The 20,991-nt window shown below is 48.5% G+C and overlaps 1 protein-coding gene across 1 annotated transcript in view; it reads right to left on the bottom strand.

The window, feature by feature from the left end:
• Positions 1-20,991, bottom strand: part of LOC110509293 (otogelin-like) — a 113,161-nt gene that overhangs the window by 18,567 nt on the left and 73,603 nt on the right. Inside the window, exons 30-42 of the mRNA XM_036981806.1 lie at positions 19,770-20,548; positions 19,275-19,383; positions 16,722-19,000; positions 16,308-16,586; positions 15,556-15,733; positions 15,081-15,229; positions 14,599-14,688; positions 13,340-13,526; positions 8,031-8,251; positions 7,429-7,567; positions 5,199-5,387; positions 4,323-4,532; positions 211-315 (exon numbers count right to left, since the gene is read on the bottom strand). Coding sequence (XP_036837701.1) covers positions 211-315; positions 4,323-4,532; positions 5,199-5,387; positions 7,429-7,567; positions 8,031-8,251; positions 13,340-13,526; positions 14,599-14,688; positions 15,081-15,229; positions 15,556-15,733; positions 16,308-16,586; positions 16,722-19,000; positions 19,275-19,383; positions 19,770-20,548 — 4,914 coding nt within the window. The remainder of the gene's footprint in view (positions 1-210; positions 316-4,322; positions 4,533-5,198; positions 5,388-7,428; positions 7,568-8,030; positions 8,252-13,339; positions 13,527-14,598; positions 14,689-15,080; positions 15,230-15,555; positions 15,734-16,307; positions 16,587-16,721; positions 19,001-19,274; positions 19,384-19,769; positions 20,549-20,991) is intronic.

The following is a 20,991-nucleotide window of genomic DNA, read 5'->3' as shown; positions in this document are numbered from 1 at the left end:
AATTGTATCATTATATAGTCTAGTATCATCATATAGTCTTGTATCATCATATAGCCTGGTATAATCATATAGAATGGTATCATCATATAGCCTGGTATCATCATATAGCCTGGTATCATAATATAGCCTGGAATCATCATTATCATAATATAGCTTAGTATCATCATATGGCCTAGTGGTGGTGATTATACAGAAGAGAGGCCCCCTCACCACAGACGTAGTCTGGACAGCAGGAGTCCTCTCTGAAGTAAGACACCAGCTTCTCTCCATACTGACACTCCGGGGGGAAGATGTCACACAGGGTTTGGTTACAAACTGGATGACAGACAGAGAGACAGAGAGACAGAGAGACAGACAGACAGACAGACAGACAGACACCATCAGATCAATACAAACCAATCACAATACATAATGGCCGCCTAAACATCGTTCCTAAATTGTTGACATTGAGTTGAGCTCTCAACTCTTTAAAGTTCCTTCACAGTTGTTTTCAGGGCCATCGGATTCATTCTTTTTGAGTAGTGGTCCACTTGTGACAGAGTGTTACAGCAGGCTTTCATAGGACAGCAGCTGACTTTGCTAAGTTGGTTAAAGTCATTGGTGTAAAGTACTTAAGTAAAAAATACTTTGAAGTACTACTTAAGTAGTTTTTTGGGGGGGTATCTGTACTTTGTTTTATTATTCATATTTTTGACAACTTTTACTTGGGCTCCTGAGTGGAGGAGCAGTCTGAGGCACTGCATCTCATTACAGACACCCCGGTTTGAATCCAGGCTGTATCACAACCGGCCGTAATTGGGAGTCCCATAGGACGGCGTGCAATTGAACCAGGTTTGACCCAGGTTTGGCCCAGGTTTGACCCAGGTTTGGCCCAGGTTTGACCCAGGTTTGACCCAGGTTTGACCCAGGTTTGGCCCAGGTTTGACCCAGGTTTGACCCAGGTTTGGCCCAGGTTTGACCCAGGTTTGGCCCAGGTTTGACCCAGGTTTGGCCGGTGTAGGCCGTCATTGTAAATAAGAATTTGTTCTTAACTGACTTGCCTGGTTAAATAAATAAAAAATACTTTCCTATGGAAAATGATGTACTTTTTTACTCCATACGTTTTCCCCGACATCCAAAATAATACGTTATGTTTTGAATGCTTAGCAGGGCAGAAAATGGTCCAATTCGCACACTTATCAAGGTCATCCCTACTGCCTCTGATCTGAGGGACTCAATAAACACAAATGCTTTGTTTTTAAATGATGTCTGAGGGTCGGAGATGATGTCTGAGGGTCGGAGATGATGTCTGAGGGTCGGAGATGATGTCTGAGGGTCGGAGATGATGTCTGAGGGTCGGAGATGATGTCTGAGGGACGGAGATGATGTCTGAGGGTCGGAGATGATGTCTGAGGGTCGGAGATGATGTCCGAGGGTCGGAGATGATGTCTGAGGGTCGGAGATGATGTCCGAGGGTCGGAGACGATGTCCGAGGGTTGGAGATGATGTCTGAGGGACGGAGATGATGTCTGAGGGTCGGAAATGATGTCTGAGGGACGGAGATGATGTCTGAGGGTCGGAGATGATGTCTGAGGGACGGAGATGATGTCTGAGGGTCGGAGATGATGTCTGAGGATCGGAGATGATGTCTGAGGGACGGAGATTATGTCTGAGGGTCGGAGATGATGTCTGAGGGTCGGAGATGATGTCAGAGGGTCGGAGATGATGTCTGAGGGACGGAGATGATGTCTGAGGGTCGGAGATGATGTCTGAGGGACGGAGATTATGTCTGAGGGTCGGAGATGATGTCTGAGGGTCGGAGATGATGTCAGAGGGTCGGAGATGATGTCTGAGGGACGGAGATGATGTCTGAGGGTCGGAGATGATGTCTGAGGGTCGGAGATGATGTCAGAGGGTCGGAGATGATGTCTGAGGGTCGGAGATGATGTCTGAGGGTCGGAGATGTCTGAGGGACGGAGATGATGTCTGAGGGTCGGAGATGATGTCTGAGGGTCGGAGATGATGTCCGAGGGTCGGAGATGATGTCCGAGGGTCGGAGATGATGTCCGAGGGTCGGAGATGATGTCCGAGGGACGGAGATGATGTCTGAGGGACGGAGATTATGTCTGAGGGTCGGAGATGATGTCTGAGGGTCGGAGATGATGTCAGAGGGTCGGAGATGATGTCTGAGGGACGGAGATGATGTCTGAGGGACGGAGATGATGTCTGAGGGTCGGAGATGATGTCAGAGGGTCGGAGATGATGTCTGAGGGTCGGAGATGATGTCCGAGGGTCGGAGATGATGTCCGAGGGACGGAGATGATGTCTGAGGATCGGAGATGATGTCTGAGGGACGGAGATGATGTCTGAGGGTCGGAGATGATGTCTGAGGGTCGGAGATGATGTCCGAGGGTCGGAGATGATGTCTGAGGGTCGGAGATGATGTCCGAGGGTCGGAGACGATGTCCGAGGGTTGGAGATGATGTCTGAGGGACGGAGATGATGTCTGAGGGTCGGAAATGATGTCTGAGGGACGGAGATGATGTCTGAGGGTCGGAGATGATGTCTGAGGGACGGAGATGATGTCTGAGGGTCGGAGATGATGTCTGAGGATCGGAGATGATGTCTGAGGGACGGAGATTATGTCTGAGGGTCGGAGATGATGTCTGAGGGTCGGAGATGATGTCAGAGGGTCGGAGATGATGTCTGAGGGACGGAGATGATGTCTGAGGGTCGGAGATGATGTCTGAGGGACGGAGATTATGTCTGAGGGTCGGAGATGATGTCTGAGGGTCGGAGATGATGTCAGAGGGTCGGAGATGATGTCTGAGGGACGGAGATGATGTCTGAGGGTCGGAGATGATGTCTGAGGGTCGGAGATGATGTCAGAGGGTCGGAGATGATGTCTGAGGGTCGGAGATGATGTCTGAGGGTCGGAGATGTCTGAGGGACGGAGATGATGTCTGAGGGTCGGAGATGATGTCCGAGGGTCGGAGATGATGTCCGAGGGTCGGAGATGATGTCCGAGGGTCGGAGATGATGTCCGAGGGTCGGAGATGATGTCCGAGGGACGGAGATGATGTCTGAGGGACGGAGATTATGTCTGAGGGTCGGAGATGATGTCTGAGGGTCGGAGATGATGTCAGAGGGTCGGAGATGATGTCTGAGGGACGGAGATGATGTCTGAGGGACGGAGATGATGTCTGAGGGTCGGAGATGATGTCAGAGGGTCGGAGATGATGTCTGAGGGTCGGAGATGATGTCCGAGGGTCGGAGATGATGTCCGAGGGACGGAGATGATGTCTGAGGATCGGAGATGATGTCTGAGGGACGGAGATGATGTCTGAGGGTCGGAGATGATGTCTGAGGGACGGAGATGATGTCTGAGGGTCGGAGATGATGTCTGAGGATCGGAGATGATGTCTGAGGGTCGGAGATTATGTCTGAGGGTCGGAGATGATGTCTGAGGGTCGGAGATGATGTCAGAGGGTCGGAGATGATGTCTGAGGGATGGAGATGATGTCTGAGGGTCGGAGATGATGTCTGAGGGTCGGAGATGATGTCTGAGGGTCGGAGATGATGTCCGAGGGTCGGAGATGATGTCCGAGGGTCGGAGATGATGTCCGAGGGACGGAGATGATGTCTGAGGATCGGAGATGATGTCTGAGGGACGGAGATGATGTCTGAGGGTCGGATATGATGTCTGAGGGTCGGAGATGATGTCTGAGGGTCGGAGATGATGTCTGAGGGACGGAGATGATGTCTAAGGGCCGGAGATGATGTCTGAGGATCGGAGATGATGTCTGAGGGACGGAGATGATGTCTGAGGGTCGGATATGATGTCTGAGGGTCGGAGATGATGTCTGAGGGTCGGAGATGATGTCTGAGGGACGGAGATGATGTCTAAGGGTCGGAGATGATGTCTGAGGATCGGAGATGATGTCTGAGGGTCGGAGATGATGTCTGAGGGTCGGAGTGTAAACCCTGGCTATTCGTCAAATAACAAAATAAACATTCAAATTGTGCCGTCTGGTTTGCTTAATATAAGGAATTTTTAATTATTCATACTTTTACTCTTGATACTTAAGCATATTTTAGCAACTACATTTACTTTTGATATTTAAGTATATTTAAAACCAAATACTTTTAGACTTTTACTCAGGTAGTATTTTACTAGGGGACTTTTTTAAAAATACTATTAAGGTATCTTTACTTTTACTCAAGTATTTCAATCGAGTACATTTTCCACCACTGGTTTAAGTTATTTGGTTTAACCCACTAAGTTTTAGGTTAACCTAACTTGAATTTTCCCAGTGTACTGTAGTAATGTGCCAGTTTCTTACCGCAAGCTTTCTGTGGGCAGCAGGAGGTGTCGTCTGCCAGACTGACGACCACTTCCCCGGCCCTGCGGCAGAGCGGCTGAGACACGGCAGAGCAGTTATACTCCACGGGAACGATACTGTCGTTGTCACAGCGATACATACAGCAGCCATCTTTAGACGCCTTCCACACCTCGCCAGGAGCACGGGGTACACCTGAACTGTCCGTACAGGCTGGGAGACACACACACACACACAGATAAAACATGTACTGAAGTGTAAGACGCCTTCCACACCTCGCCAGGAGCACGGGGTACACCCGAACTGTCCGTACAGGCTGGGAGACACACACATATAAAACATGTACTGGAGTGTAAGATGCATTACTCAGATGTTCTTCCTCAGTGTGACTTACAGTAAGTGTATTCCACTAAAGACCAGACTAGACTAGACTAGACCAGACTAGACCAGACTAGACCAGACTAGACCAGACTAGACCAGACCGGACCGGACCGGACCGGACCGGACCGGACCGCAGACCAGACCAGACCAGACCAGACCAGACCAGACTAGACTAGACTAGACTAGACCAGACCAGACCAGACCAGACTAGACTAGACTAGACTAGACTAGACTAGACCAGACTAGACCAGACTAGACCAGACCAGACCAGACCAGACTAGACTAGACTAGACTAGACTGGACCGGAACCAGACTAGACTAGACTAGACTAGACCGGACCGGACCGGACCGGACCAGACCAGACTAGAATAGACTAGACTAGACTAGACTAGACCAGACCAGACCAGACCAGACCGGGTGTTTTGTATCATATGAATGTTGACCAGTGTTCATTTGATTGTGTGTGTGATGGCGGAGGGTTGATCAGTGAAGGCTTACCACACTTCTCAGGGGGGATGCAGAGGGCAGAGTAGGGTCGATGGAGCAGAGTGCCCTCAGGACAAACACATCCCTCTGTCAGGCCTGTACACTGCTCAGGGTCGTGGTCAAAGTCGTGGTTGGAGCAGGACTGGGCTGTACAGGTAGGCAGACAGGCCTGGTAACGCAGTCGGTCTGGACACATGAAGGCTGGGAAAGGAGAGAGGTGAGACAGACACTGTTTTAAACTGTTCATAAACATTATCAGAACCACGACAGGCGACAGAGCTTCATTCAATATTCTTACGTCCATGATGCAGAACTTTGTCTTTTGCTTTACACAATGACATTGACTGACAGGGAAACATTATACTGTGAGTGTGTTGACTGACATTAAAACATTATACTGTGTGTGTGTTGACTGACAGGGAAACATTATACTGTGAGTGTGTTGACTGACATTAAAACATTATACTGTGAGTGTGTTGACTGACATTAAAACATTATACTGTGAGGGTGTTGACTGACATGAAAACATTAAACTGTGGGTGTGTTGACTGACATTAAAACATTATACTGTGAGTGTGTTGACTGACATTAAAACATTATACTGTGAGTGTGTTGACTGACATTAAAACATTATACTGTGAGTGTGTTGACTGACATTAAAACATTATACTGTGAGTGTGTTGACTGACAATGAAACATTATACTGTGAGTGTGTTGACTGACATGGAAACATTATACTGTGAGTGTGTTGACTGACATGGAAACATTAAACTGTGAGTGTGTTGACTGACATTAACACATTATACTGTGAGTGTGTTGACTGACATGGAAACATTATACTGTGAGTGTGTTGACTGACATGGAAACATTATACTGTGAGTGTGTTGACTGACATGGAAACATTAAACTGTGAGTGTGTTGACTGACATGGAAACATTATACTGTGAGTGTGTTGACTGACATTAAAACATTATACTGTGAGTGTGTTGACTGACATGGAAACACTAAAATGTGAGTGTGTTGACTGACATGAAAACATTATACTGTGAGTGTGTTGACTGACATGAAAACATTATACCGTGAGTGTGTTGACTGACATGAAAACATTATACAGTGAGTGCGTTGACTGACATGGAAACATTAAACTGTGAGTGTGTTGACTGACATTAAAACATTATACTGTGAGTGTGTTGACTGACATTAAAACATTATACTGTGAGTGTGTTGACTGACATGGAAACATTATACTGTGAGTGTGTTGACTGACATTAAAACATTATACTGTGAGTGTGTTGACTGACATGAAAACATTATACCGTGAGTGTGATGACTGACATGGAAACATTATACTGTGAGTGTGTTGACTGACATTAAAACATTATACTGTGAGTGTGTTGACTGACATGAAAACATTATACCGTGAGTGTGTTGACTGACATGGAAACATTATACTGTGAGTGTGTTGACTGACATTAAAACATTATACTGTGAGTGTGTTGACTGACATTAAAACATTATACTGTGAGTGTGTTGACTGACATGGAAACATTATAATACTGTGAGTGTGTTGACTGTCATGGAAACATTAAACTGTGAGTGTGTTGACTGACATGGAAACATTAAACTGTGAGTGTGTTGACTGACATTAAAACATTATACTGTGAGTGTGTTGACTGACATTAAAACATTATACTGTGAGTGTGTTGACTGACATGGAAACATTATACTGTGAGTGTGTTGACTGACAGGGAAACATTATACTGTGAGTGTGTTGACTGACATGGAAACATTAAACTGTGAGTGTGTTGACTGACATTAAAACATTATACTGTGAGTGTGTTGACTGACATTAAAACATTATACTGTGAGTGGGGCAGCAGGTGGTTAGAGCATTGGGCCAGTAACCGAAAGGTTGCTCGTTCGAATCCCCGAGCTGACAAGATAAAAAATCTGCCGTTCTGCCCCTGAACAAGGCAGTTAACCCCCGGTAGGCTGTCATTGTAAATAAGAATTTGTTCTTAACTGACTTGCCTATGTATTAAACGTGTAATGACTGATGTTATAACATTATAGTGTATTGACTGATGTTATAACATTATAGTGTATTGACTGATGTTATAACATTATAGTGTATTGACTGATGTTATAACAGTATAGTGTAATGTGTAAGGCTTCATGTGTCTGACTGTGCTTTGGAAGCCATGTTAAACAGCCAGTGCAGCAGAATAAAGCCAGTCCTTACGACAGTAGTCTGGGCTCCTCCACTCCATGCAGACGTTGAACTTGTGACAAGATGCCACGTAGGCAGCCAGCGCTACACAGGGGTTGTTGACGTACTCTGCGTCACGTACCCACACCTCACAGAACGTACTGGGAGGAACCTGCGGTACATCACAAGAAATACAACAACGTTTTCTTCAATCGTCTGTCTTATGTCTTCAACACATCTACAGTACTGTATTGGGATGGGAGGGTACTGTACAGAATCGTCTGTCTTATGTCTTCAACACATCTACAGTACTGTATTGGGATGGGAGGGTACTGTACAGAATCGTCTGTCTGTATGTTAAAACACATCTACAGTACTGTATTGGGGATGGGAGGGTACTGTACAGAATCGTCTGTCTGTATGTTAAAACACATCTACAGTACTGTATTGGGATGGGAGGGTACTGTACAGAATCGTCTGTCTTATGTCTTCAACACATCTACAGTACTGTATTGGGATGGGAGGGTACTGTACAGAATCGTCTGTCTGTATGTTAAAACACATCTACAGTGCTGTATTGGGATGGGAGGGTACTGTACGACGAGGGAGAGAGAGAGAGGAAGCAGGGAACCTACAAAAGCATGGCAGGGGCTGAAGGAGGTGTTTCGCAGCATGGTCATACACTGGGAACAGTCGCTGGTGGAACAGTTGACTTCTCTGCGCCGGCTGTGGCTGATGTAACTAGTGGTGTTGGGGACCTGCCAGCTGTCGATGAACACCGCTGGGTCCTCGCTCTCCCCGACTGTCGTCCCATTCGACAGCATCAGGTCATTGGCCGGGTTACCATCACAGCAGCCTGGGGGGAGGGAGGGAGAGATAGAGAGAGAGAGAGAGAGAGAGAGAGAGAGAGAGAGAGAGAGAGAGAGAGAGAGAGACAAAGAGAGAGAGAGAGAGAGTCACGAGAGAGAGTCACGAGAGAGAGAGAGAGAGAGAGAGAGAGGTAATCGGAAGAGGGGAACAGAGGGGGAGAGGCGAGAGAGAAAGAGTGAGAGAGAGCATGCGTCGGGGGGCAAGGCCATGGCCAGAATACAAGAAGGGAGGGATAGTGCGCGGGGAGCCAGAAGATGAAACAGCGTTATTATTTCAGGAATGGCACGTTCACCTACAAAACATGCACAACATCTCAGGGACCCTACTCAATATGTGGCCCTTAATCTATGGCCCCTACTCAATCTGTGGCCCCTACACAATCTGTGGCCCCTACTCAATCTGTGGCACCTACTCAATCTATGGCCCCTACACAATCTATGGTCCCTACTCAATATATGGCCCCTTCTCAATCTATGGCCCCTACTCAATCTATGGCCCTTACTCTATCTATGCCTCCTTCTCAATCTATGGCCCCTACTCAATCTATGGCTCCTTCTCAATCTATGGCCCCTTCTCAATCTATGACTGCTTCTCAATCTATGACTCCTTCTCAATCTATGGACCCTACTCAATCTATGGCTCCTACTCAATCTATGGCCCCTTCTCAATCTATGACCCCTACTCAATCTATGGCTCCTACTCAATCTATGGCCCCTACTCAATCTATGGCCCCTACACAATCTATGGTCCCTACTCAATATATGGCCCCTTCTCAATCTATGGCCCCTTCTCAATCTATGGCCCCTGCTCAATCTATGGCCCTTACTCTATCTATGCCTCCTTCTCAATCTATGGCCCCTACTCAATCTATGGCTCCTTCTCAATCTATGGCCCCTTCTCAATCTATGACTGCTTCTCAATCTATGACTCCTTCTCAATCTATGGCCCCTACTCAATCTATGGCTCCTACTCAATCTATGACCCCTACTCAATCTATGGCTCCTACTCAATCTATGGCCCCTACCCAATCTATGGCACTTACTCCATCTATGCCTCCTTCTCAATCTATGGCCCCTACTCAATCTATGGCCCCTACTCAATCTATGGCGCCCTACTCAATCTATGGTCCCTACTCAATCTATGGCCCCTACTGAATCTATGGCCCCTACTGAATCTATGGCCACTACTCAATCTATGGGCCCTACTCAATATATGGCCCCTACTCAATCTATGTCTATGGCTCCTTCTCAATCTATGGCTCCTTCTCAATCTATGGCTCCTTCTCAATCTATGGCCCCTTCTCAATCTATGGCCCCTTCTCAATCTACACCTACAAAACATGCACAACATCTCAGGGACCCTACTCAATATGTGGCCCTTAATCTATGGCCCCTACTCAATCTGTGGCCCCTAGACAATCTATGGCCTCTACTCAATCTGTGGCCCCTACTCAATCTGTGGCCCCTACTCAATCTGTGGCCCCTACTCAATCTATGATCCCTACTCAATCTATGGCCACTACTGAATCTATGGCCCTTACTCAATCTATGGCTCCTTCTCAATCTATGGCCCCTACTCAATCTATGGCCCCTACTCAATCTATGGTCCCTACTCAATCTATGGCCCCTTCTCAATCTATGGCCCCTACTCAATCTATGGCCCTTACTCTATCTATGCCTCCTTCTCAATCTATGGCCCCTACTCAATCTATGGCTCCTTCTCAATCTATGGCCCCTTCTCAATCTATGACTGCTTCTCAATCTATGACTCCTTCTCAATCTATGGCCCCTACTCAATCTATGGCTCCTACTTAATCTATGGCCCCTACTCAATCTGTGGCCCCTACACAATCTGTGGCCCCTACTCAATCTGTGGCACCTACTCAATCTGTGGCCCCTACTCAATCTGTGGCCCCTACTTAATCTATGATCCCTACTCAATCTATGGCCACTACTGAATCTATGGCCCTTACTCAATCTATGGCTCCTTCTCAATCTATGGCCCCTACTCAATCTATGGCCCCTACACAATCTATGGTCCCTACTTAATATATGGCCCCTTCTCAATCTATGGCCCCTACTCAATCTATGGCCCTTACTCTATCTATGCCTCCTTCTCAATCTATGGCCCCTACTCAATCTATGGCTCCTTCTCAATCTATGGCCCCTTCTCAATCTATGACTGCTTCTCAATCTATGACTCCTTCTCAATCTATGGCCCCTACTCAATCTATGGCTCCTACTCAATCTATGGCCCCTTCTCAATCTATGACCCCTACTCAATCTATGGCTCCTACTCAATCTATGGCCCCTACTCAATCTATGGCCCCTACACAATCTATGGTCCCTACTCAATATATGGCCCCTTCTCAATCTATGGCCCCTTCTCAATCTATGGCCCCTTCTCAATCTATTGCCCTTACTCTATCTATGCCTCCTTCTCAATCTATGGCCCCTACTCAATCTATGGCTCCTTCTCAATCTATGGCCCCTTCTCAATCTATGACTGCTTCTCAATCTATGACTCCTTCTCAATCTATGGCCCCTACTCAATCTATGGCTCCTACTCAATCTATGACCCCTACTCAATCTATGGCTCCTACACAATCTATGGTCCCTACTCAATATATGGCCCCTTCTCAATCTATGGCCCCTTCTCAATCTATGGCCCCTACTCAATCTATGGCCCTTACTCTATCTATGCCTCCTTCTCAATCTATGGCCCCTACTCAATCTATGGCTCCTTCTCAATCTATGGCCCCTTCTCAATCTATGACTGCTTCTCAATCTATGACTCCTTCTCAATCTATGGCCCCTACTCAATCTATGGCTCCTACTCAATCTATGACCCCTACTCAATCTATGGCTCCTACTCAATCTATGGCCCCTACCCAATCTATGGCACTTACTCCATCTATGCCTCCTTCTCAATCTATGGCCCCTACTCAATCTATGGCCCCTACTCAATCTATGGCCCCTACTCAATCTATGGCGCCCTACTCAATCTATGGTCCCTACTCAATCTATGGCCCCTACTGAATCTATGGCCCCTACTGAATCTATGGCCACTACTCAATCTATGGGCCCTACTCAATATATGGCCCCTACTCAATCTATGTCTATGGCTCCTTCTCAATCTATGGCTCCTTCTCAATCTATGGCTCCTTCTCAATCTATGGCCCCTTCTCAATCTATGGCCCCTTCTCAATCTACACCTACAAAACATGCACAACATCTCAGGGACCCTACTCAATATGTGGCCCTTAATCTATGGCCCCTACTCAATCTGTGGCCCCTAGACAATCTATGGCCTCTACTCAATCTGTGGCCCCTACTCAATCTGTGGCCCCTACTCAATCTGTGGCCCCTACACAATCTATGATCCCTACTCAATCTATGGCCACTACTGAATCTATGGCCCTTACTCAATCTATGGCTCCTTCTCAATCTATGGCCCCTACTCAATCCATGGCCCCTACTCAATCTATGGTCCCTACTCAATCTATGGCCCCTTCTCAATCTATGGCCCCTACTCAATCTATGGCCCTTACTCTATCTATGCCTCCTTCTCAATCTATGGCCCCTACTCAATCTATGGATCCTTCTCAATCTATGGCCCCTTCTCAATCTATGACTGCTTCTCAATCTATGACTCCTTCTCAATCTATGGCCCCTACTCAATCTATGGCTCCTACTCAATCTATGGCCCCTTCTCAATCTATGACCCCTACTCAATCTATGGCTCCTACTCAATCTATGGCACTTACTCCATCTATGGCACTTTCTCAATCTATGCCTCCTTCTCAATCTATGGCCCCTACTCAATCTATGGCCCCTACTCAATCTATGGCGCCCTACTCAATCTATGGTCCCTACTCAATCTATGGCCCCTACTGAATCTATGGCCCCTACTGAATCTATGGCCACTACTCAATCTATGGGCCCTACTCAATATATGGCCCCTACTCAATCGATGTCTATGGCTCCTTCTCAATCTATGGCTCCTTCTCAGTCTATGGCTCCTTCTCAATCTATGGCCCCTTCTCAATCTATGGCCCCTTCTCTATCTATGGCTCCTTCTCAATCTATGGCCCCTTCTCAATCTATGGCCCCAACTCAATCTGAATGGCTATAGCAGGTGAGGTCCTATGGTACGTCCCAAATGGCACCCTATCCCTAGTGCACTACCTTTGACCCCATGGCCGGGGCAAAAGGAGTGGTATAAATAGGGCATAGGGTACCACTTGGGAAGCACACTACAACCAGCCTCCATACCACTCCACTTCAAATGGATGCCAGTGTCCTGGTAAACCAAATGGCATTGTCCTGGTAAACTATATACCAGCATCCTGGTAAGCCACATACCAGTGTCCTGGTAAACCACATACCAGTGTCCTGGTAAACCAGATATCAGTGTCCTGGTAAACTACATACCAGTGTCCTGGTAAACTACATACCAGTGTCCTGGTAAACCACATACCAGTGTCCTGGTAAACCACATACCAGTGTCCTGGTAAACCACATACCAGTGTCCTGGTAAACCACATGACAGTGTCCTGGTGCCACATGACAGTGTCCTGGTAAACCAGATATCAGTGTCCTGGTAAACCATATACCAGTGTCCTGGTGCCACATGACAATGTCCTGGTAAGCCACATGCCAGTGTCCTGGTAAGCCACATGACAGTGTCCTGGTGCCACATGACAATGTCCTGGTAAGCCACATGCCAGTGTCCTGGTAAACCATATACCAGTGTCCTGGTAAACCATATGACAGTGTCCTGGTAAGCCACATGCCAGTGTCCTGGTAAACCATATACCAGTGTCCTGGTAAACCATATGACAGTGTCCTGGTAAACTACATGACAGTGTCCTGGTAAACTACATACCAGTGTCCTGGTAAACCACATACCAGTGTCCTGGTGCCACATGACAGTGTCCTGGTAACCACATACCAGTGTCCTGGTGCCACATGACAGTGTCCTGGTAACCACATACCAGTGTCCTGGTGCCACATGACAGTGTACTGGTAGACCACATACCAACGTCCTCATAAGTTCTAACTACACAACATACCACAGAGGCCCATGGTGGGCAGTTTGCTGTTGTAGCTCTCTGTCTCGATGACCAACATGCCCGTGCTGTGGAACCACTGCAGCTTCAGGCCCGCTGGCGTACGGATCAGATACATGTTGCCGGTGTCCAGGATCTCAAAGCCAAACTTCTTGAACCTCGGCTTGGCGTACCTCGAGTTCACATACAGCTGACAAAGAGAAAAGAGGTGTCAAAATCCTATATGTTGAGGGGTACTGTATTGTCTAATATAGATAGGCCTACGAACACTACTGTGTGTGGCAAGTTCATTAACATCTCATCCCTTTTTATGTCTAGGATCAACTCTTTCTACTTGACCTTGACTTTGATTCTGTCCGTAGTTAAATTGGTGAATAAAGGGCTAGTTAGACCGAGAGAGATGGGAAAGATGAAGAAGAGATAGGAAGAGATGAAGAAGAGATAGGAAGAGATGAAGGAGAGATAGGAAGAGATGAAGAAGAGATAGGAGGAGATGAAGAAGAGATGAAGAAGAAATTAGGAAGAGATGAGGAAGAAATAGGAAGAGATAGGAAGAGATGAAGAAGAGATAGGAAGAGATGAAGAAGAGATGAAGAAGAGATTAGGAAGAGATGAAGAAGAGTTAGGAAGAGATGAAGCAGAGATAGGAAGAGATGAAGAAGAGTTAGGAAGAGATGAAGAAGAGATAGGAAGAGATGAAGAAGAGATAGGAAGAGATAGGAAGAGATGAAGAAGAGATGAAGAAGAGATAGGAAGAGATTAGGAAGAGATAGGAAGAGATGAAGAGATGAAGAAGAGATGGGAAGAGATTAAAAAGAGATAGGAAGAGATGAAGAAGAGATATGAAGAGATGAAGAAGATATGAAGAAGAGATGGGAAGAGGTGAAGAAGAGATAAAGAAGAGATGAAGAAGAGATAGGAAGAGATGAGGAAGAAATGAAGAAGAGCTGAAGAAGAGATAGGAAGAGATGAAGGAGCGATAGGAAGAAATGAAGAGGCGATAGGAAGAGATGAATACGAGATGAAGAAGAGATAGGAAGAGATGAAAAAGAGATGAGTAAGAAATGAAGAAGAGATAGGAAGAGATGAGGAAGAAATGAAGAAGAGATGAAGAAGCGATAGGAAGAGATGAAGAGGAGATAGGGAGAGATGAAGAAGAGATAGGAAGAGATGAAGAAGAGATAGAAAGATATGAAGAAGTGATAGGAAGAGATTAAGAAGAGATAAGTAGAGATGAAGAAGAGACGAAGGAACAGACTGACCCTCCTCTGCAGTCTGTTGATGACCAGGTGGTTGGACTTGTGGGTAATGTTCAAAACCACTAGACACAGGTTGGTGAAATTCCACAGCAGCTTCGGATGGAAACAGAAAAATAAATATTAAATATACTTTTTTATTTTATTTACAAAGGCTAAGAATCTCGAATAAAAGGGATTAAAGTCATATACAACTACTCGACATGTGAATGAATAATGATAATTTCCTGAGAATTTTACATTATATAGGGGTGTAAGACAAGGATGTCCTTTATCACCATATTTATTGATTATCGCCACTGAAATACTTTCTGCAAAGGTACTGTAGCTACAGTATAGGGCCTCACTGTGTCTGAGGCGGCCATTTTGGGGAAACCGGCGTTACAGTTACCTACTGTAAATTCTATAGCTTCATGGCCTCACTTTCGCTGAGGCAGCCATTTTGGGGGCACAAGCGTTACAATGACCTAATGTACCCTCATCCTCACCGTGTCTGAGTCAGCGGGGCATTCCTGGACCACGATGCTGACGGTCTCGCTGGGCAGCTGGGTCACAATGTAGGAGGTAGCCTTGTAGATGGCCACGCTGTTACCATCAAACGTGATCACGTTCAGGTCGGGGAACACTGAGCAGCGACCTGAAGGAGACAGGACAACACCGGCAAGAAACAGGACATTATGACTGAGAAACGCCTGACGGGGAGGGTGTGTGTGTGTGTGTGTGCGTCAGTGGAGGCTGGTGGGGGGAGCAATAGGAGGACGGGCTCATTTTAATGGTTGGAGTGAAATAAATTGAAAGTTATCAAGCACATCAAGCATATGGAAACAACCTGTTTGACTCCCTTCCTTTTTATTCCATTCCAGCCATTACAATGAGCCCATCCTCCTATAGCTCATCCCACCAGCCTCCATTGGAGTGCGTGTCTACTACTGTGAACGTGTGTCGCCTAGCAGTTGTCCTCACATGGGCAGTCCCACTGCGGGCAGCACTTGTCCCCGTTGACCAGGATGGCGAAGCCGAGCAGGCCGCAGTTAGGAGGGGTGGAGTTATACAGACAGTTCTGGGACATGTTGAATCGGACCAGCTGGCCGCTCACACAGAGGAACTTGGTACACTCATCTATGATCTCTGAATAGGGAGGCTGAGACAGGGAAGAACAACAGTTACTACCTGAACAGATTGAACAACATGTGTTGTAGAGTTTCCTAATTGAAAACAAAGATTAGATGAAACCATTGATGAGAGAAACCATTGATGAGAGATACCATTGATGAGAGAAACCATTGATGAGAGAAACCATTGATGAGAGAAAACATTGATGAGAGAAACCATTGATGAGAGAAACCACGTACAAACAAGTAGCTAGAAGACTGCAGAGCGTTAGTAAATAAGGTAACAGGCTGAGACGACTGGGCCTACAGAGAGGCCTGGACTTTTCAGATAGTAACAAATATTATATATATATATATATACATATGTATTGATTTAACGAGGCAAGTCAGTTAAGAACAAATTCTTATTTACAATGACGGCCTACACCAGCCAAACAATAACCTGGATGACGCTGGGACAATTGTGCACCACCCTATGGGAATCCCAATCATTGCCGGTTGTGATACAGCTTGGATTCGTAACCAGGGTCTGTAGTGACGCCTCAAGCACTCAGATGCAGTGCCTTAGACCGCTGCGCCACTCAGGAGTCCCATGGAGCCTACATTGAGCCCCATGGAGCCTACATTGAGCCTCAGGGAGCCTACATTGAGCCCCATGGAGTCTACATTGAGCCCCATGGAGCCTACATGGAGCCCCATGGAGCCTACATTGAGCCCCATGGAGCCTACATTGAGCCCCATGGAGCCTACATTGAGCCCCATGGAGCCTACATTGAACCACAGGGAGCCTACATTGAGCCCCATGGAGCCTACATTGAGCCCCATGGAGCCTACATTGAGCCCCATGGAGCCTACATTGAGCACCATTGAGCCCCATTGAGCCTACATGGAGAAGAGAGGAAAGGAGAGAGGACTTGGTCTACTCACAGTGCACATCCTAGTTGAGGACACTGCCATGGATGTAGTAACCTCTGCCGTAGTTCCAACACGCTCTGTCGTGGTATATGGCGATACTACCGATGGTGACGCGGTTGTCTCTGATGTGGTGTACGGAGACACAGGTGACGGCGATGGAGTCTTTGGTGCAGTGGTGTCTACTCCGTCCACCCTCTCTGGCTCTGGGGTGGAGGTCGGGGTGGCCGTGGGGGGCAAGGCGGGGACTGAGGGAGCTGCTGTCACATCTGGTGTGACCTTTGGCGTGACCTTTGGTGTGACCCCTGGAGTGGCTGCGACCTCTGTAGAAGGAGTCATTCTGGTTGTGCTCTCTGTGAATGCTGGAGTATCCCCTGTCTCTCTAGTGGTGGATGGTACTATTCCTTCTGGTGTAGTAGTGGTGGATGTGGATGGTTCTGTGGTCGCTCCTGTGGGTCCTGTGGGGACGGCGGTAGATTCTGTGACCGTGGTCAGGCTGGGAACGGAAACAGAAGTGGATGTGGTCGTGCCAGTGGGTCCTGTGGGGACGGCGGTAGATTCTGTGACCGTGGTCAGGCTGGGAACGGAAACAGAAGTGGATGTGGTCGTGCCAGTGGGTCCTGTGGGGACGGCGGTAGATTCTGTGGTTCTGGCAGTGGTGACTGGTTTGGTCGTGGTACGAACGGTCATGGTTGGAACAACCTCTGAGACGGTAGCTGTGACCAGGCTAGGAGGAGCGACCGTAGGGGGACCGGGTCTGGTCGTCGCTGTCGGAACCCCTGGAACTCCCAGAGTTCTTGTATCTACAGTTGCCCTAACAGTGCTCGGTCTGGCGGTGGACCTCACCGTTGTGGCAGTTCTGGACGTCGTCACGGGAACCCTGCCTGTTGTTGTCCTGCGTGTTGTTGTCATTGGTCTGTGGGTGGTCTTGGAGACCACTTTAGAAGTAGGAACCACTCTGGTAGTGACTCTCTCTGGGTGGCTAGTGGGTCTGGGGACTGACGTGGTGGAGGTGGAAGAGCTGGTTGTGGTTACTGGACCAGACCAGGAAGAAGTTGGTTCTTGTGTAGTTGTTGTGGAAGTAGTAGACAATACTTCCACCCTTCCTGTATCGGGAGGAACGCTAGTAGTCTCTGTTAGCGGTCTGATGGTCACTGGGCTGATGGCAGTGGTCACTGGGACACCAGGTACAGGTGTGATGGTGGTCGTATGGACACCAGGTAAAGGTGGGACAGTGGTCACTGGGACACCAGGTACAGGTGTGATGGTGGTCATATGGACACCAGGTACAGGTGTGATGGTGGTTGTATGGACACCAGGTACAGGTGTGATGGTGGTTGTATGGACACCAGGTACAGGTGTGATGGTGGTTGTATGGACACCAGGTACAGGTGTGATGGTGGTTGTATGGACACCAGGTAAAGGTGGGACAGTGGTCACTGGGACACCAGGTACAGTTGTGATGGTGGTCGTATGGACACCAGGTAAAGGTGGGACAGTTGTCACTGGGACACCAGGTACAGGTGTGATGGTGGTCGTAAGGACACCAGGTAAAGGTGGGACAGTTGTCGTGGGGACCGTTGTGGTGAAAGATAATGCTGGTTCCCCAGGTACACCAGGCACGGCCGGGGGTTCGGGTGTCGCAGGAGGTCTCTCCGTCCTGGAGGTTGAAACTGCGCCGGTTGAAGTCTCGGGCGGAGCTGTGGTGGTTTTGGCAGTGGTCGTCATGGTAACTGAGGTTGTGGTGGTGACGCCTGGCGCTGTAGATGAAGCAACGTGGTGAAGTGAGTCAGTGGTGGTAGTGGAGATGACTTGGTGTGGAGAGACGTCTACTTCTGTACTGACCGCAGGTTTCACTGGGACCTCAGGTGTGATCACCCTCTCTGTGCTAGAGACAGGGCTAGAAGGAGTGGTGGAGGTTTCGCTGTGGGGGGGCCTCCAAGGCTCCGTGGTCTTCAGTGTGGTGGGGGGCTGGATCGTTACGGTCCCTACAGCCTCTGGTGGACCTAGCACGGTCGTGGTGGTCTCTGTGTGTGACACCGGTGATACAGGTAATGTGGTTGTGGTTGGGACCACTGCTTCTGTTGTGGTCGAGATGGAAGGAGAGGTGAAGGTGGTCGTGGTGGTCTCTGTGTGTGACACCGGTGATACAGGTAATGTGGTTGTGGTTGTGGTTGGGACCACTGCTTCTGTTGTGGTGGAGATGGAAGGAGAGGTGACGGTGATCTGGGGGGACTCTGTGGTCGTTACCAGAAGGTCTGGAGGTTTGGTGGTCGTTGTTGTGGTCCGTACGGTCGGGGGACCGGTAGTAGGGGTCAGTCTCCAGTCCACAGCTTCGGTCAGGTGTGCGGTTGCGGTTGTGTGTTCTGTAGTTCTCTCTGTGGCTGAAACAATGCCAGACCACGAGGTCCTTTCAGTGTAGGCTGTAGGTGTTGTTGTCAGTTGAGATGTTGTTACCGTGTCTATGACAATCACAGGTGTGACTACAGCCGGTGTCATGGTTATACGGGTCGTTGCCAAGGGTTCCGCTGTTGCCGTTGAGACCGGTGCTCTCGTCGTTTTCTTGGTTGTCGCCGGCTGTTCTGAGGTCGGACCGGTTGATATTGTTGTTGTCGTTGGCAGTATGGGAACAGCGGTGGTAGTCGGTAGCTCAGGAACTGGAGTTGTGGATGTCCTCAGCTCTGTCGGGGAGGCGTGAACGGTCTTCTCTGTGGTTGCCGTGAAAACAAGTGGTGGTGTTGTCTTCGGGCGTGTGGACGGTGTAGTTCTGAGAGTAGTGAAAGGGGTGACTGGTGAGGTTGATACCGTGCTGGGTTTTGAAGTGGGTTCTGGTGGTGGTGGTATTGTTGTTGTTACGGTGTGAACGGTGGAGGTCGGTGAGAGAGAGGGTACTGTGGTATCGGCTGTAGTCGATACACCAGGAGAGAGGACTTTGATTGTTGATGGCTCGGTTGTCTCCACAGTTACAGGCTTTGTGCTTGTCTCTGTGGGTGCACCAAGGGTGGTTATAGAAGCTGTAGTACTGGTTGTAGTCCTAGTTGTAGTCCTGGTTGTAGTCCTGGTTGTAGTCCTAGTTGTAGTCAAAGCTGTGTCCCTGGGTGTCTCTGAGACTGTGGTTGGACGTGGACTAGAGGTGGTTGAGACTGGAGTCACTGTGTCTCCTGGACGTGTGGTGGCCTTGGTGGTCACACTGGTGGGGGTGACTGGTACTGCAGGCAAGGCGCTGGTCTGAGTAGGCCCCACGGTGGAGCTTATCCAGGGGCCCATGGTAGTGGATGGAGGGGGGCTGGTGAATGTGGTGTCTGTAGTTCCTGGGCGTAGAGAGGGCCTGGTGGTGGAGGACGTGAGCCAGAACAGAGCTGTGATAGAGAAGGGGACCTGGCTGGTCCTCTCTGTGCTGGGGCCTAGGGGGCTGGGTGTGGAGCTGGGGGCCCTGGTCGTCCTCTCTGTACTGCCTTCTGTAGTGGAGGGTAAGGATGGAGATGTCTTCACTGTAGATACAACCTCCACCACCTCAGGTCTGACTGCGGTGGCCAGGGATGGAGTTGAGGGTGTTGATGCTGCACTGGTTCCCTCTGGAGTCGGTACGGCTGAAGAGGTGCTGGGCAGAACCACCTTATCGGTCACTGTGGTCGGAACCTTAGCAGAGGTGGTCAGAGCATCCAAAGCAGAAGTTGAGACAATAGGAATGGTGGTGGTGGTGGCTGCAGTGGTGGGGACTGTGTCTGAAGGGGTGGTGGTGTAGGGAGGCTGGATGGAGGTGGTGGTGAGGGGGGCAGGGGGACCCGGGGTGGAGCGTGCCGTGGAGAGGCCAGGGCTAGCCGGGCTGCTCCTAGTGGTGGTTGTGGTGGCTGAAGGAGTGACAGCTGCAGGTGTTGACTCAACACTGCTGACAGTAGTAATGGGCTGCACAGCAACTGGTGGCTTAATGCCTGGAGCACAAACAATAAAACAACTGTTAGAGAAGCACTGCTGCTGGCCTAGGAGAGAGAGAGAGAGAGGGGGGAGAGAGAAAGGGAGAGAGAAAGAGAGAGAGAGAGTGAAAGAGAGAGAGAAAGAGAGAGAGAGAGAGAGAGGGGGGAGAGAGAAAGAGAGAGAGAGAGAGAGGTGTAGAGTGATCCATTCCTCCCCTGTGGCCAAACTTCAACCACACACAGCACATGGCTCATGACCCATGTTGATGGTAGATTAGAGTGTTGATCTTGATTAAACAGATGTTAGCTGTGAATATCTCAACGTCTCAGAAATCTGATAGGACACTGTATTTATCTTGTTACTGTATGTATTCAGAGATCTTGAGGTGAGCCCAATAACACGTGCAAGGGGTATGTTTCATGTGACCTTTACATGTATGAGTGGGTTGTTGAGTCATTTT

The sequence above is a fragment of the Oncorhynchus mykiss genome, chromosome 6 (assembly GCF_013265735.2).
Source record: "Oncorhynchus mykiss isolate Arlee chromosome 6, USDA_OmykA_1.1, whole genome shotgun sequence".
Classification (NCBI taxonomy): Eukaryota; Metazoa; Chordata; class Actinopteri; order Salmoniformes; family Salmonidae; genus Oncorhynchus; species Oncorhynchus mykiss.
The sequence above is the reverse complement of the archived record's forward strand: the minus strand, read 5'-3'. Positions and strand labels throughout refer to the sequence as shown.